This window comes from Harpia harpyja, chromosome 10 (genome assembly GCF_026419915.1).
Source record: "Harpia harpyja isolate bHarHar1 chromosome 10, bHarHar1 primary haplotype, whole genome shotgun sequence".
Lineage (NCBI taxonomy): Eukaryota > Metazoa > Chordata > Aves > Accipitriformes > Accipitridae > Harpia > Harpia harpyja.
The window spans coordinates 9,312,487-9,326,498 of NC_068949.1; the positions used below are offsets into that span (position 1 = coordinate 9,312,487).

The 14,012-nt window shown below is 44.7% G+C and overlaps 1 protein-coding gene across 4 annotated transcripts in view; it reads left to right on the forward strand.

The window, feature by feature from the left end:
- TUBGCP2 (tubulin gamma complex associated protein 2) overlaps window positions 1-14,012 on the forward strand; it is a 38,074-nt gene that overhangs the window by 3,646 nt on the left and 20,416 nt on the right. For 2 of the 4 annotated variants that reach the window (XM_052799148.1, XM_052799150.1), the window contains 8 exons: window positions 140-268; window positions 592-768; window positions 6,795-6,890; window positions 7,297-7,456; window positions 8,892-9,099; window positions 10,179-10,378; window positions 12,159-12,348; window positions 13,281-13,426. In XM_052799148.1, coding sequence (XP_052655108.1) covers window positions 140-268; window positions 592-768; window positions 6,795-6,890; window positions 7,297-7,456; window positions 8,892-9,099; window positions 10,179-10,378; window positions 12,159-12,348; window positions 13,281-13,426 — 1,306 coding nt within the window. Of the gene's footprint in view, window positions 1-139; window positions 269-591; window positions 769-2,494; window positions 2,603-6,794; window positions 6,891-7,296; window positions 7,457-8,891; window positions 9,100-10,178; window positions 10,379-12,158; window positions 12,349-13,280; window positions 13,427-14,012 lie in introns of those variants that run through there. The other 2 variants (XM_052799149.1, XM_052799151.1) reach the window with 2 other exon arrangements.

The following is a 14,012-nucleotide window of genomic DNA, read 5'->3' on the forward strand; positions in this document are numbered from 1 at the left end:
AGTCCAAAACCCATTCCCTGAAGTACTTCGGCAGCAGCAGCAACCTGCACCTTTTCTCCATCCTTGCACAATGCTCCTCTTTTGAATGCTGTGATAATAATATACATTAAACTTTTAATGTTAATGTGGTGTTTTACAGGTAAAAATAGCAGAGTTTTCTCGAACTCCTGAAGATTTTTTGAAGAAGTATGATGAGCTGAAGTCTAAAAATACAAGACATCTAGATTCTTTAGTTTATCTACTGTCAAAACTCACAGAAGACAAAGAGGTTTGTTTCTGCTTTAGAACTGGTTGTGTTACAAGTATTGAGCAGTAGCAACAATGCAATGATTTTAAGTACAGCATGCTTTCTGATGATAATGTTCAGCAAAATGCATTGAAATCAACAGATAAGCATTTCTAGCATTTACTTAATTATTAAAGTACAACTGAGAATTACACTGCTCTTGATATAAGCCCCTAAGACATGGGAAACTGAGACAGGAAGACCTGTGGTCTGATTCAGCACAATCATCTTATGGTCATATATTTTTTGCTTTAGTGCGTGCTGACCAGGGTTCACAAAATCTTTTCTTTTTTGTGTATGTGCAGACACTCCAGTATTTGCAACAAAATGCTAAAGAAAGGGCAGAACTTGCAGCAAATGCAGCAACCAGTGTCAGCACAAATTTTTCCATTCCCTCGTCTACTTCCAAGATATCTCTGCAGGAGCTCGAGGAGCTACGCAAGCAGCTGGGCAGTGTCACAGCCAACTCCAGTGTACAGCAGGTACTGTCTCTTCCCAAGCTTTGGGCACAAAGTCTTTCCCTTCTGCTCGTGTGTATAGTTGTGTTCTTAAGTTTTATCATCTAATGGAATTATAAATGTTCCTATTGGTGCAGAGAATCTAAATTATCTCTCAGAATTTATTAGTCAGACTATATTAAATCTTTGTGCTGTTCTTAGTAGAAGTGGCCTTTTTCTATTTAAGTCAGTTAAGGTAAGTCAAGTTTAGGCCACGACAGTTCTAACCGGCGCAGGTTAATGTAATTTCATTTTCCCATTTCAAATGACTGCTTTAAGCTGTGCTGATGTTTTCTTTTCTGCCTGTGGCAGTACTTGCTCAGGAGCTCAGCAGCCATTGTGGTGTGTCTCCATCCTTGCTAGGAGTTCTGCTCGCTCAGATAATGTGGGTACAATGCCTCACATTATCATCCCCCAAGTGGACACAGCCATTCCCTCTACTTAGCTATTTGAGCTCCTGAAATAAAAGCTGCAAAGTGATCCCAAAGACAAAAAGGAAGAAAAAAACCCGCTGTAGAAGTAAACTGTATCATTGCAAGACACAAGCTTAGAAAACAGTTAAGCAAGCATTTCATTATCAGTATGCCAGGAGGTAGGAAGTGCAAAAGGGCGATTATTACTTAAATCTCAACTTCTATTTCTTGTAATCATTTGTATAAATAACTATACTGTGATGGGTTGCGCTTGGCTAGCCACTCTATTACTCTCCCTGCTCAACAGGATGGGGGAGGGAGAAAAATATGTTGAAAAGCTTGTGGGTCAAGATAAGGGCATTTTGGCTGTGGAAGGCACGGGAGCAACTGTGTATGGACAGTTATTTGGACACAGGTGAAAGAGTGATAAGGTCCATCGTGAGTGAGCAACTGGACAATATGTGCAAATGCTTCCATTTAAAATTTTGCAGTTTACCTTTGTCCCAGAGGTTTGTTTCTGTTCTGCCTTCTGATGACTGATCAATAAAATCTAACAGGACAAGCCTCCAGGCTCTGCATGTGACTGTTTCTGAGGATGCCGACCTGCTTGTGGATGCTCAGAAATCACATGCTGGTGTCTTCTCCATCTGCAGTCTCTGTCGTGGCAGTCCCGCGCTCTCACTCAGTGGAGGCATATCTATGTCTTGTTAGCGCACGGGGTCTGCCTGCGTTGGTGAGGCATGTGCTTCACTCAGCTGCTCACTCTGCGGCAATGCTGGCCCTGTCTTAGCCACGTGGCGGCATTCACATTCATGATGTGTCCTACCAACCTTTGCTGTTGAGCTCCCTAGCTGTGGCTGTATATGGTTTATTGCCCATGCTGACTGCTCAGCAGATGTGCAGTTACTCTTCAGTCTGTGAAGATCTTTCTGTGGGAGTGGCTGAGCAGAGCCAACACCTTCCAAGAACACCCTCCTGTCCCTGGTGAAGGTGATGACAGTAGATGATGCATCTGCCACCAAGTGGGGAATTTGCTGTGGTGGTCAGATCACTTCAGGCCGTCAATGGCTAGAGGAATGGACCCTCCATGTTCAGTGTTTTGGGACACCTGATGGGTCTCAGCCTGAAGGGCTGTACATGCATGTGATGATGGAGAGTTCATATCCTAAACAGAGAGAGTCCAACCACCTCCTGCTGTCAGGCAGTGATGAAACCAGCCTTGTTCCACATACACTGTGAAATATGTGTCTGCACAGACTGAAATACATGCCTGACTCATCCAAATCCTTCGCAGATGATCTGCTTCATGTGGTTGATTTAGATCATGAAGGGAAGATGAATTTCCAGTAAGATAACTGATCTTTTAAATAGGATTTATGTGCAGACTTGCTAAAAGAGGAAAGAAGGTAAGTGGTGTTCTCTGGGATGTGCAGTTCACAACCAAAGGAATTGAAATGGCAATGCAAGCCAATTAAAAAGATTTGTGCCTCCCTGCTGCTCCATTTATACTTTCTTCAGACTTAAAGAGCTGAAACTCTGATAAAAAGCCCTAATAGTCAGGTGCTTGGGGCCATTGAGTCAGTAGGGCTGTATCAGTTCACATAGCTGAAATCTCTTGACCCAGAGTTTCTGCTAGAGCCACTTCCCAAGAGGACTGTCAAGTAGTCATAATAACTGCAATTGATTCATTTCTCCATGTCTTCTAGAAGCCAGGTTGTGCACTGGCACAAGCCCTGGAGTGGTCCTTCACACTGTATTAATGGATGCGGGGGTCTCACTTTCGCGACTCTATTTGTGATCCTCGTGCACCATCTTCATTCACCAGGCATGGAGGATAGCTGCCAGTGTTTCCACAGACTTGTTGTGGTACTGGTCGGAGGAACCACTGGGGTTGTCCAGTCCAGCCTCCCTCTCACAGCAGGACTGTCACCCACACTAGATCAGGGCAGCTGTTGTTTTGTCCACCTGCGTCCTGTAGTCCCCCAGGAGGGAGATACCCCACCTCCCTGCTGACCCTCTATGGCTGCTCCCCCTCTGCGGGAAGAAGCGTCTTTTCCTGGCCGATCTCGCTATCCCAAGAGGCAGCTTGTGTCCGTGGCCACCTGAACCTTCTGCCACAGCTGGGAGGAGCTTGTCTGCACCCATCGTCTTGGTACTTGTCCTTCCTGTAGTTGCAGGCTGCTCTTAGACCTTCTGTTGGCCAGACCCAGCAAAGCCCAGCTGCTCCCACCCCTCCTCCTTGGTCGTGTGCTCTAGGTCCAGTGTATGCCCGCTGCTGCCCTTCTTCCCTGGCACCAGGGCTGTAGTGCAGGGATCCCTTTGGCGCAGTTGGCATTCATTGAGCATGAAGATGAGCTCTTTCTCTACCTCGATGGATTTGGGCACTGTCATTGCTTAAGATACCAGATGCAGGTTCATCGGCATGACAGTGGCAAACTGCCACCCTATCCCGTGGGGTTTTAAGTGCCAGGCTGACACCTGAGGGCCAGCCATTTCAGTCCTGGGAGTTTTGTCCAGGCTGTCACTGAAGCCTGTAATGACAATGATCTAAATTTTAAGTTGAAGAGAGGAAGTGATTCACACCCCTGAGACACGTGCTTTGTCACTGGTGCCACAAGTGCTGTGCCGTCTGCCCTGTGGTTAATTGGCATTGTCAGAGAGATCATCCAGTGATCTTTCAGTGATTGGAGTTGCTGCTTGGACCAGTTTTGGCCCAAGAATCATCAAGGTGGTAGAAGTTATGTGTTCCCTTTCAGGTAGCTGTGTCCTTTTTAGCCAAAACTGTGTCAACTTTTTTGAACTCTGCCAGTTAACAGATTCACACTAGAGCTGGCTGAACTCCAACAGAAGCTCCCTGCCTCTTTGTCATCCCAGAGAATCACTAATGAAGAAGAACCAGTCCCTTGATGAAGAAGGTTCTGCATTTGTTGCAGGGGTTCTGGCTGCTCCTTTTCATGATCATTATAAGAAATAGGCCTCAGACCCTGCCTTTTTATTAGAGACAGATGTCACAGCCCACACCCTGACTCCAGGTACACCCCAGCCCATAGGCTGTGAGCTCACAGGGAGAGAGGTTCCAGCATGCTCCCTCACAGTGCCATGAGCTCATCTCATTTCAGGGACTTCCCTCAGGCACTGGGAGCTATTGGGCTTATTCTCTTGTAGTACGGAAGTAGGGAATCTTACAGTAGGTATTTCCGAGGGCCAAGAAGGAAAGGAGACTACTAGATGGATAAGGAATTGGCTGGATGGCTGCATCCAGAGAGTTACAGTCAATGGCTCAATGTCCAAATGGAAACCAGTAGTGAGTGGTATCCTTCAAGGGTCCGTATTGGGACCAATACTATTCAATATCTTCATCAATGACATACCTAGTGGGATCGAGTGCACCCTCAGCAAGTTCCCCGATGGCGCCAAGCTGTGTGCAGTCAATACAGTGGAGGGAAGGGATGCCATCCAGAGGGACCTTGACAGGCTGGAGGAGTGGGCCCATGTGAACCTCATGAAGTTCAGCAAGGCCAAGTGCAAGGTCCTGCACCTGGGCTGGGGCAATCTCCACAATCAGTGCAGACTAGGGGATGAAGGGATGGAGAACAGCCCTGTGGAGAAGGGCTTGGGGATACTGGTGAAAAAAAAATTGGACATGAGCTGGCAGTGTGCCCTTGCAGACCAGAAAGCCAAGCGTATCCTAGGTGCATCACAAGAAGCGTGACCAGCAGGTTGAGGGAGGTGATTCTCCCCCTCCCTTACGCTCTGGTGAGACCCCACCTGCAGTACTGCATCCAGCTCTGGGGTCCCTAGTGCAAGAAAGACATGAACCTGTTGGAGTGGGTCCAGAGGAGGGCCACAAAAATGATAAAGAGGGCTGGAGCACCTCTCCTATGAAGACAGGCTGAGAGATTTGGGGTTGTTCAGCCTGGAGAAGAGAAGGCTCCAGGGAGACCTTACTGTGGCCTTTCAATATATAAAGGGGGCTTATAAGAAAAGATGGAGTAAGACTTTTTACCAGGGCCTGTAGTGACAGGACAAGGGGCAACAGTTTTAAACAGAAAGAGGGTAGGTTTAAATGGGGTGCTCCATCCCTGGCAATGTTCAAGGTCAGGCTGGGCAGGGCTTTGAGCTACCTGATCTAGTAAAAGATGTCCCTGCCCACGGCAGGGGAGTTGGACTGAACAATCTTTAAAGGTCTCTTCCAACCCAAACCATTCGATGAATACTATGATCTGATTTCATTTTGGCGGTTGAAGACAGGAATTACTTCATGTCTCTGAATTTCCAAGGTGTAACTTTCATATAGTCCATCTCACTGAACTAGCTCTATTTTATAGTACTGTATTCCATCCACATATGCTGTTGAGATCTTACCTGGCTCTGTTAGGTTGTATGGTCTCCCATACTTAGTGCAATGCCTCAGAAGCTTTTGGACTTGGATACTTTCTTAGTCTGCTCTCTCATAAGTGTTTATGGTTCATGGAGATGCTGTGATGGTGAGGTCCATGGTTTGTGGAGCTTTTCTTCCAACTCATTCCTCCCTGCCATTTGGGAAGATGTAATGATGGCTGCCCTTCTCCTAAGCAGAAGCTTGTTCATACAGCCATGTTGCATAGGGCCAGTGCTACAGGGCGGTCTTCCATTACAGGTCTTTAATGACCTGGAGCTCAAGATGATACAGAAAGTGCACATGATGTTTTCATCTTTTAGCCAATGTCTGTGTGTCCAGATCGTGACGGACAAGTAAACTACTGTATACTACTTCAATAGAGGAGTATTTTCTCACTGTATGGGTTTGAGATATATGAAGGGCTTCAAGTTGCTTACCCATGTGAAGGACTCAGTCCTACACTGAGATCTGCAGTTTTATGTGAAGTTTAGTCATCCTTTGAATTGCTGGCAGCTTACTTTGCACTTCATCCTTCTCCATACCCTCCTATGAGACTCCTGTTTCTGTTAGAGGACCAGAGGAAATTGAGGTCCTTCTAGCAGATCACACATATACGATATAAGTAGAAATGTAGTGTTGCTTTGGGGTGCCTCTCTGTCCTGAGGGCATTGTACCAGCATTATGCCAGCAGCGAGGCTGCAGCAAACATGCCCAGAACCGGTGCTGCTTGGAGGAGTGGTCCCACAGCTGATGCTTGTTTGAAGGATTTCAAGACCCAGCACTGGGCAGCTCTGAGAATATGAAAAATGGCCAGGGCCAGCCACAGCGTGCATCAACTACCTCTCACATGTAAGAGTGCTGTTCTTTAAGAGGCAAAGCTCACGCGTATGTTTGCTTCCTTCCCAAGTTCCTCTCTCCTCTGAGACCTCCTATGAGAGGAAAGTAAAATGACCCTGTGCATATCCCATTTCATGTACACATCTGTGGAACTTAAGAAATGGCATTCATAAGCATGTGCCCTGTGTTTGCCCTTGGGGCTCTAAATATTCATGTAGGTTGTACATCTCACAGGCTTCTCCAGCTGATAATTAATCTTGCACTCCTTTTATTTTAGTGTCAGAGGCCTGGAGCCAGGGTTGGAAAGTCTTTCGGTCTTTAACAACTCACTTCCTTGGCTGACGCCCTATTCCGAATAAAAAACTCCCAGCATTTTCCAGCTATCTATGGGTGGATTATCTGGATTGCATTTGGCACGCAGCTACTCAGGGGGCACTGTGCAGAAACCAAGTTCAGAGGTGTTTGTTAGCCTATCTGTAAGTGCCCCTTGAATAAGATGTTACTGCTTCTGGAAGGAGTTTGCTGGCTTTCATGTGGTGCGCTTTGCAAACTAGTAAGCTGCCTGGTGGTTGTGCCCATTCTGCTCCCCTATGTGTGCCCTAGCACCCAGGCTGGTGGGGAAGGGTGCAGAAAGGCGTTATTTGATGTACCCTCCAATAAAAAGACAGCCAACTGTACAAAAAAATCACCTCTGCAGCTCTGAGACCAATAGGCTAGATGGTACTGGGAGACCAAATCCTACACCGTGCTACTGAAACATCAGCTATTCTACTTTCTGTTCCCAAGTTATCAGTTTACAGTCAATTTCTGCTTAAAATTAAAAATTTCTTGGATTTCTGAAGATCTCTTTTTCTCCTTTCTCTCTCTTTCTTTTTCCAACAGCCTCTTGAGCTTACACGAAAAATCCTCCGAGATAAGCAGAACAAGAAGAATTCTGGTCAGCCCATTCCAGTATTTCCATCCTGGGTGTATGAGAGACCCGCGCTTATTGGCGATTTCTTAATTGGCACCAGTTTAAGCACTGACACAACAGTACCTATAGGTATGTGATATACAGGGAAAACTGCATTAACTTCTTATGTTTTGCACTTTATCAGAAGCACCGTTCAGATTTCATGACACTCAGGATGAAAGCAAAACTTGGCTCCTTGTACTCTGCAGCTGAAGAGCGGGGTTCAAAAAAAACACCCCAAACTTACTTTGTTCATAGTGTTTCTCCTATGCTGAATTCCCACCCCACTGTTGATCCACGGGATCTAATCTGTTTTGAGTTTCCCAGTCCTTTTTCTCTCGAGTCACAACCTCCATAAAATCATACTGTAGGAGTATCACATCTGTATTCTCAGCTGAAAAATCTGTAGTCGTACCTGACCAGGGAGTATTCATCAATCCACCCAGCTCAATGTCCTCTCCAGTAAGGCTATAACAACCTCCCTGATTTGCTGTCTCCTCACTAGAGCAGCAGGGGACTAATCTCTCCCTGTTGTATTCTAGCTTTACGCTGAGCTGTGTGTAGTTTCTTATTCATAAATTAGATTTAAGTACTTTTTTTGGAAGAGAACAGCTGAGTTAGAGACTCATGTTTCCATTCCCCAGAACTGTGGAGGCTCCTACAAGAAACCTGTAGCTTCTTCCTGATGTGCATTTGAGCGGCGTCTAAGGGGGATATGAAAACAATAGGCTCATTCTTGGAGGTGCCTTTAAATGGCTTGTTCACCAGTGCATTTCTGCTGGGGCCTTTTGGGATGTGCTGTAAGGGTATGTTCCTAGCAAGCTCAGAACCATTTGTTCTCTCACATACAATCGTACAAATGGAGAGGGATTGTTACCTTGTTTCATAAGATAAGCTTTGCTGTAGTTAGTGTTGTAGCCACTTGGCTCTCTGATCTTCTGATGCACTTGATTATATTTTGGGCTGAGTCCTTTATGCTTCTTTGCAGCTTGTTTGTAGTTGACCGCACCATTCAGAGACCCTACAGTTTGCAGTCCACCTGCAGCTTTTGCTGGGGTAGCATTTCTTTGTGTCTGTATTTGAACTGTTTTCCTGATATTTGAATATTTCAGCGGAGGGGAGGTAAGGATTGTTGTTGACAAGACTGGAGCTCCTTGGGTCCGGTATAACTGAGCCCTTTTGGGTGGAAGGATCAGCAGCACAAGCTGTGGGTGATGGGTGATGTTCTCTTGGCCACAGATGTCAGATGTATAGCCCTGTCTATGTGGTTTGCTTTGGGTATAAATGAGCAAGGGATTCTGTTTTCCTTGAAAGCCAGGTAGATGATTTTGGAGTTGACCCTAACTCAGCTTTATTTCTCTCTAGCTTGATTCGGCTTTGTGTGATCTTCCTTTATTCTCTTTGAATGGTAGTATATATTCCTTTCAAGCTTCGGGTACTAGACTGAAATGATATTAGTGGACAATCAGGTAGTACTGCAGCATGTTCTGATTGTGTTCTTTTTTTGTCTTCACTTTGAAAACAGGTACTTTGCCATTAGCCTCCCAAGAATCCATGATTGTGGAGGACTTGCTGTACGTTCTGATTGGTGTGGATGGAAGATACATCACAGCACAGCCTCTCGTAGGCAGGCAGAACCGAGCATTTTCAGTTGATCCAAACTTGGACTTGTCCATCAAAGAGCTTGTGACCAGGATTCTTCCTGTAGCAGCAAGTTATTCTGCTGTCACCAGGTACCAGGCTGACTTTTGTCAGAGGAAGATGTTCTCCTTTGAGCACCAGGTTGTAGAATAGTGAATGTGTCATTGTGCAGATGTTAACTTCCAAGCTTAATTTAAACTTACAGGGATATAAAATAAGAATGACAATTTCTTTGAATTGGTTTTAGCAACATTTCTTTTTGCTGGGTTTCTTCTCTGTGTTGCCAGTTCACTTCTTCATTCACCTCACCTTTGCTTTGTCCAGACTTGATCTTGGTACATTCAGGCAAAGTGCAAATAGGATATGTCTGCTTATTCTGGCTTGTCTGTTCCCACTCTGCTATGAATTTCTCCCCATTTCCTGCTTTTTGCTCTCCTCTGGGCGTCCAAGACTGAGACAACCTTTGTGTGCTTCTGCACAAGAGAACCTACTGCTGCCTAGTCTCTGGTAGCTACCTTAAGTAATTGTTAAAAGATCCTAGTACAAGGTACATCTCACTGACAGCAGATGTTTGTTATGTAGATGTCTGCATTTGATTCAAAGTCCCTAAAAGATCAGCAAAGAGAGCAAAGCATTTTTAGGATGTGATTCATCCAATCTCTTTTACATGTCTCCTTCCAGATGATATGACTTGTGTTCAGAAGCATCTGTCTCTCTCCACTAACACATACGGAGCCATCTTAATCTGGTCAGATAAATCCCTGCTGTGGCATGTGGTGTCAGAAGCTAGCAACAGTGCTTTTCCCACATGTCTGGGTGCACATCACTTCCTTTTGAGATCTTTTCCTGTCCCTAATCTGTTGCTTATGCAAAGACAATCACCTTGAAAATCCTGGCTCTCACTTTTTACATAGTGGTTTTGCAAATAATTCTAGTTTCCCTGCAATTTGAGGGGAAATGTCTTCCCACAGCTTTCCATACTAGGAAATGTGGTAATGGGAAATAGGCAGGGGGACACAGAGCAAATGTGGAACCCGAAACTCCATCTAAAGACTGGTGTGCTTTCCAACACACGATCTATTTGTGTGCTTGTACAGTGTCCTGAAGATAAAATTCCTGAAAATGATAGAAGGTGCCTTGCCTGAAAGAGTTTCCATTTTGCTTTTTACAGGTTCATAGAGGAGAAGTCTTCCTTCGAGTATGGACAGGTAAATCATGCTCTGGCTGCTGCTATGCGGACTCTAATCAAGGAATACATGATACTAATTACCCAGTTGGAACATCTTCAGAGACAGGGACTTCTGTCACTGCAGAAACTCTGGTTTTATATCCAGCCCACAATGAGGACCCTGGAGATTCTTGCTTCGCTTGGTGAGTTTCAAAAATACAGTCATTACATTTTGACAGGTGTGTGACAGTGGCTTCTGAAAACTGTGCAGAGTAGCAATACAGAGAGGGCATATGTCATTTTAATTTTATGTTATATTAAAAAAGAAAGCCAAAGGGAATTGTACTTGTCAGAGCACTGCTCTTTTTTGAGAGTGGTGGGCTCTAGGGCTGAATCTGCCCTTCAGTGCTGTCATGAGGCAAGTCCATGCCTTTTACCTTCACAATCCATGCCCTTCGGATCAGTTGTTTCCACCACTGCTGTCTCTACTCAGCTTCTTTCCAAATGCCTCTCCAGCTGTCTGTGGATGTATAACCACAAACCGATTCAACCAGAAGGAACCCCTGGAAGTTTCTAGTCCAGCCCCTTGCTCACAGCTACAGGAGGTTGCTCAGGGCCGTGTCCAGGCGAGTCTGGACAATTCCCAGCAGTGGAGATCCCCCACCATTCTGAGCCCTTTCCCATGACTTCACCACCCTTTTTGTGAACATTTCTTTCTGTATCTCCAACTGGAGTTGTCCTTCTTGTAAGTTTTGCCCTTTTGATATTGTCACTGTGCTTCTCCAAGAGGAGTCTCATACCATCTCCTCTAGAACCATCCATTGGATAGTGAAGGAATGAGGTTCGACAACCCTCAGCTTCATCTTCTCTTCTCTTGGCTAACAAGCCCAGCTCCCTGAGGCTCTCCTTGTGTGCCCTGGGCACCAGCCCCCCCCATCTTATTAACCTCTGCTGGACTCTTCATTTTGTCATTCGCACTGGGGACCCCAAACTGAATGCAGTGTTCCAGGTGCAGCCTCACCAGTGCTGGGCAGAGGGGAATAATCACTGGCAGTGCAGCCCTGGGTGCAGTTGGTGTTCATTGCTGTAAGGACACGCTGCCGACCCATGATCAGCTGGTTGTCCACCAGTACCCCCTGGTTGTTCTCTGCAGCGCTGCTCCTCAGCCAGCCAGTCCCAGCCTGTGCTGTTGAGGTTGTTGGTCACAGATGCAGTTACCTCAGTAATTTTGGTTAAACTCTTTGGTGTGAGAATACTTGTACATTTCTCTCTACTCAGACCAGAGAATTTATCTGGATGTAAATATCTGTTCTGTTCACAATCTGGAATTGGGTGATCCCTCTTGGTATTCACGTTTGCTGAAATTTTCAGGTTTTTGGAACACAGCAGTTAGCCAACTACATTAAGATTTATGTCAGTCCGAAACTCACGGCAGTACTGTATTCCTCCGTCCATACGTCTCTTTTGTGATGGCAAAGTACAAATTTCCCTATCAACCTACCTAAATCCTGGTGTTTGAGCTATATGCATGGCTACCTCAGTGTTACAGTTGAGAGCAGAAGTGCTTTTGAGATCAGAGGTTTCTCAAGCAAGTCACTGAAGTGTGTGTTTCTTCCATCACCACCTGGGAAGTGGATCTCTGTACATGGTCCCCACAGTGTAGGAGGGTTTTGGACTCTAAGCCACCATGTACCTTGTGTCTACCTGAGTCCAGTTCTCCTCCCCTGGAGGGCTGGGTTTGGTTATTGCTATTTTAGACTGTGGATCATTTGAGTTTTCATTTTAGGACATTTCAGGATGTAAGCTTTTGCTTGTGTGGTGGAATGGCCTTGCATCTAACAGCAGGGGTCTACAGCTGACATGGAGATCTGTGACTTAGGATGGTCAGCTAATCAACTGCTAACTTCATTACGTTTAACAGCATAGCTTGTGCAATTAATTTGTGTCAGCTTTGTGTCTTATATCTATGTTTTTAAATTTTAGCTACTTCTGTGGATAAAGGTGAGTGTATGGGAGGATCAACCCTGAGCTTACTCCATGACAAGACTTTCAATTACACGGGGGACAGCCAGGCCCAGGAGCTGTGCCTGTATTTAACCAAGGCAGCCAGTGTGCCTTATTTTGAAATTCTGGAAAAGTGGATATATCGAGGCATCATTAATGATCCGTACAGGTAAAGAACAGTTAAGGAACGAAAATGAAATGTAAAAGTTAAGAAATACTGATCGGGTCTTTGGCTTCTACTTTTTTAGTGCACCTATCCCTCTGCTCTATAGAGTCTGCATAGCCTAGGGGCCTGGACCTGGCAGCAGTAGGTAGGCAAGGCAGCATTGCAAGGAAGGGGAGCTGCAAGAGAGTGTTTAACTACATTTCTTGTTTGATTCAGGGGTTATACAGTCAGAGACACTGTCACTTGCTTTATTTTTCCAGATTGAAAGAAATTATATGCAAAAGTCAATAGCACAACAGTTCAAATATGCAGTCCACTCAAATTCCACCTTACCGTGCCTGTCCCCCTTTAAATATTCTCCTCTCACATCCTCATCCTCTTCACAACAGGGGTGAGCCCTCTTCTCATGGGGCACAAGTGTGATAACTCAGTGAATCTATGTTAAATGTAGTCCACTGATATGCTAATCTGAGATGAGCTAACAGCACTCTCTGAAGTTTCTTGGCTTTTATAGAATCATTTGAAGCATTTTGCTGTCGTTAATAGTTTATGCAGCATTTCTGTTTCCCACATTTTCAGAATGCTAAGGGGGGGCAAAACTCAAGTTAAAATAGCTAAAATTAATGCCTTCCTGACAGTGAGAAGGCAGACAAAGGCCAGCTTCCTCACCTCTACACTGACTACCAAATAATGTTTAGACTTGGTTTGTGAACGCTGTAAAATTCTGTTTCTGTCATAATTGATTGCAGATTAGCAGAATCACTCTGCATAATGCTTCTCCTTTTACTATAAATACAGACTAGTTTCAGTTCTTGATTGGAATGCATTTTCATGAGACCTTATTTCTGATAGATCATATTACCAGTTTACAGGTCAAAAAAAGTAATCCTCATTGTACCACTTCCTGCTTCTAAACATCTGCTTTAACTGTTCAGTGAGTTCATGGTGGAGGAACATGAGCTGCAGAAGGAGAAGATTCAGGAGGACTATAATGACAAGTATTGGGATCAAAGATATACTGTTGTTCAGCAACAGATTCCCTCATTCTTGCAGAAAATGGCTGACAAAATACTAAGCACAGGTAGGTACAGATATGCTTCTGATGTAGGAAGAATCTTGAGACAAGCATTACCATTCTTTATCTAAAGATAAAGTAAATGTCATCATGCTTTGCCAGTTTATGGGGTTGTCCAGCTGAACTTTTCAGAGGAACAGAAGAATCAGATTTTAAAAGAACCCCAAATCCTATAAATAAAACAACACGTGGGAAGGAGTCCAGCAACAAGGGGAGCTCTCTGTCTTACTGCTGTTTCATGGGTACAGTTTTCTAGCAGCTAGCTAGCTGGAGCTAGACAACTGAGGTTTTACATACTGTGTTTTAATTTGGGTGTTTAAATGAAGCATGCAACCTGATGGCTGCCATTGTTCTTTTCCATAAGTAAAGAACCCTCCAAAAGCTACTTCTGAAGTGCAGCACTAGTTCTTCAGAGTTTCTGGCTATCTGCAGAGATGTTTTGCTACCACTGGGAAACAAAACCATCTCTAAATCTCTTCTTAAATGTGATACTGGGTGCCTAATTTAAAATTCTGTATCATCTTTTGAAAGATGAAAGGTCTTGAAAGGTGTCTAAATCCTTTCCAGCTTTCAGTAAAATTTAGTGTAAACA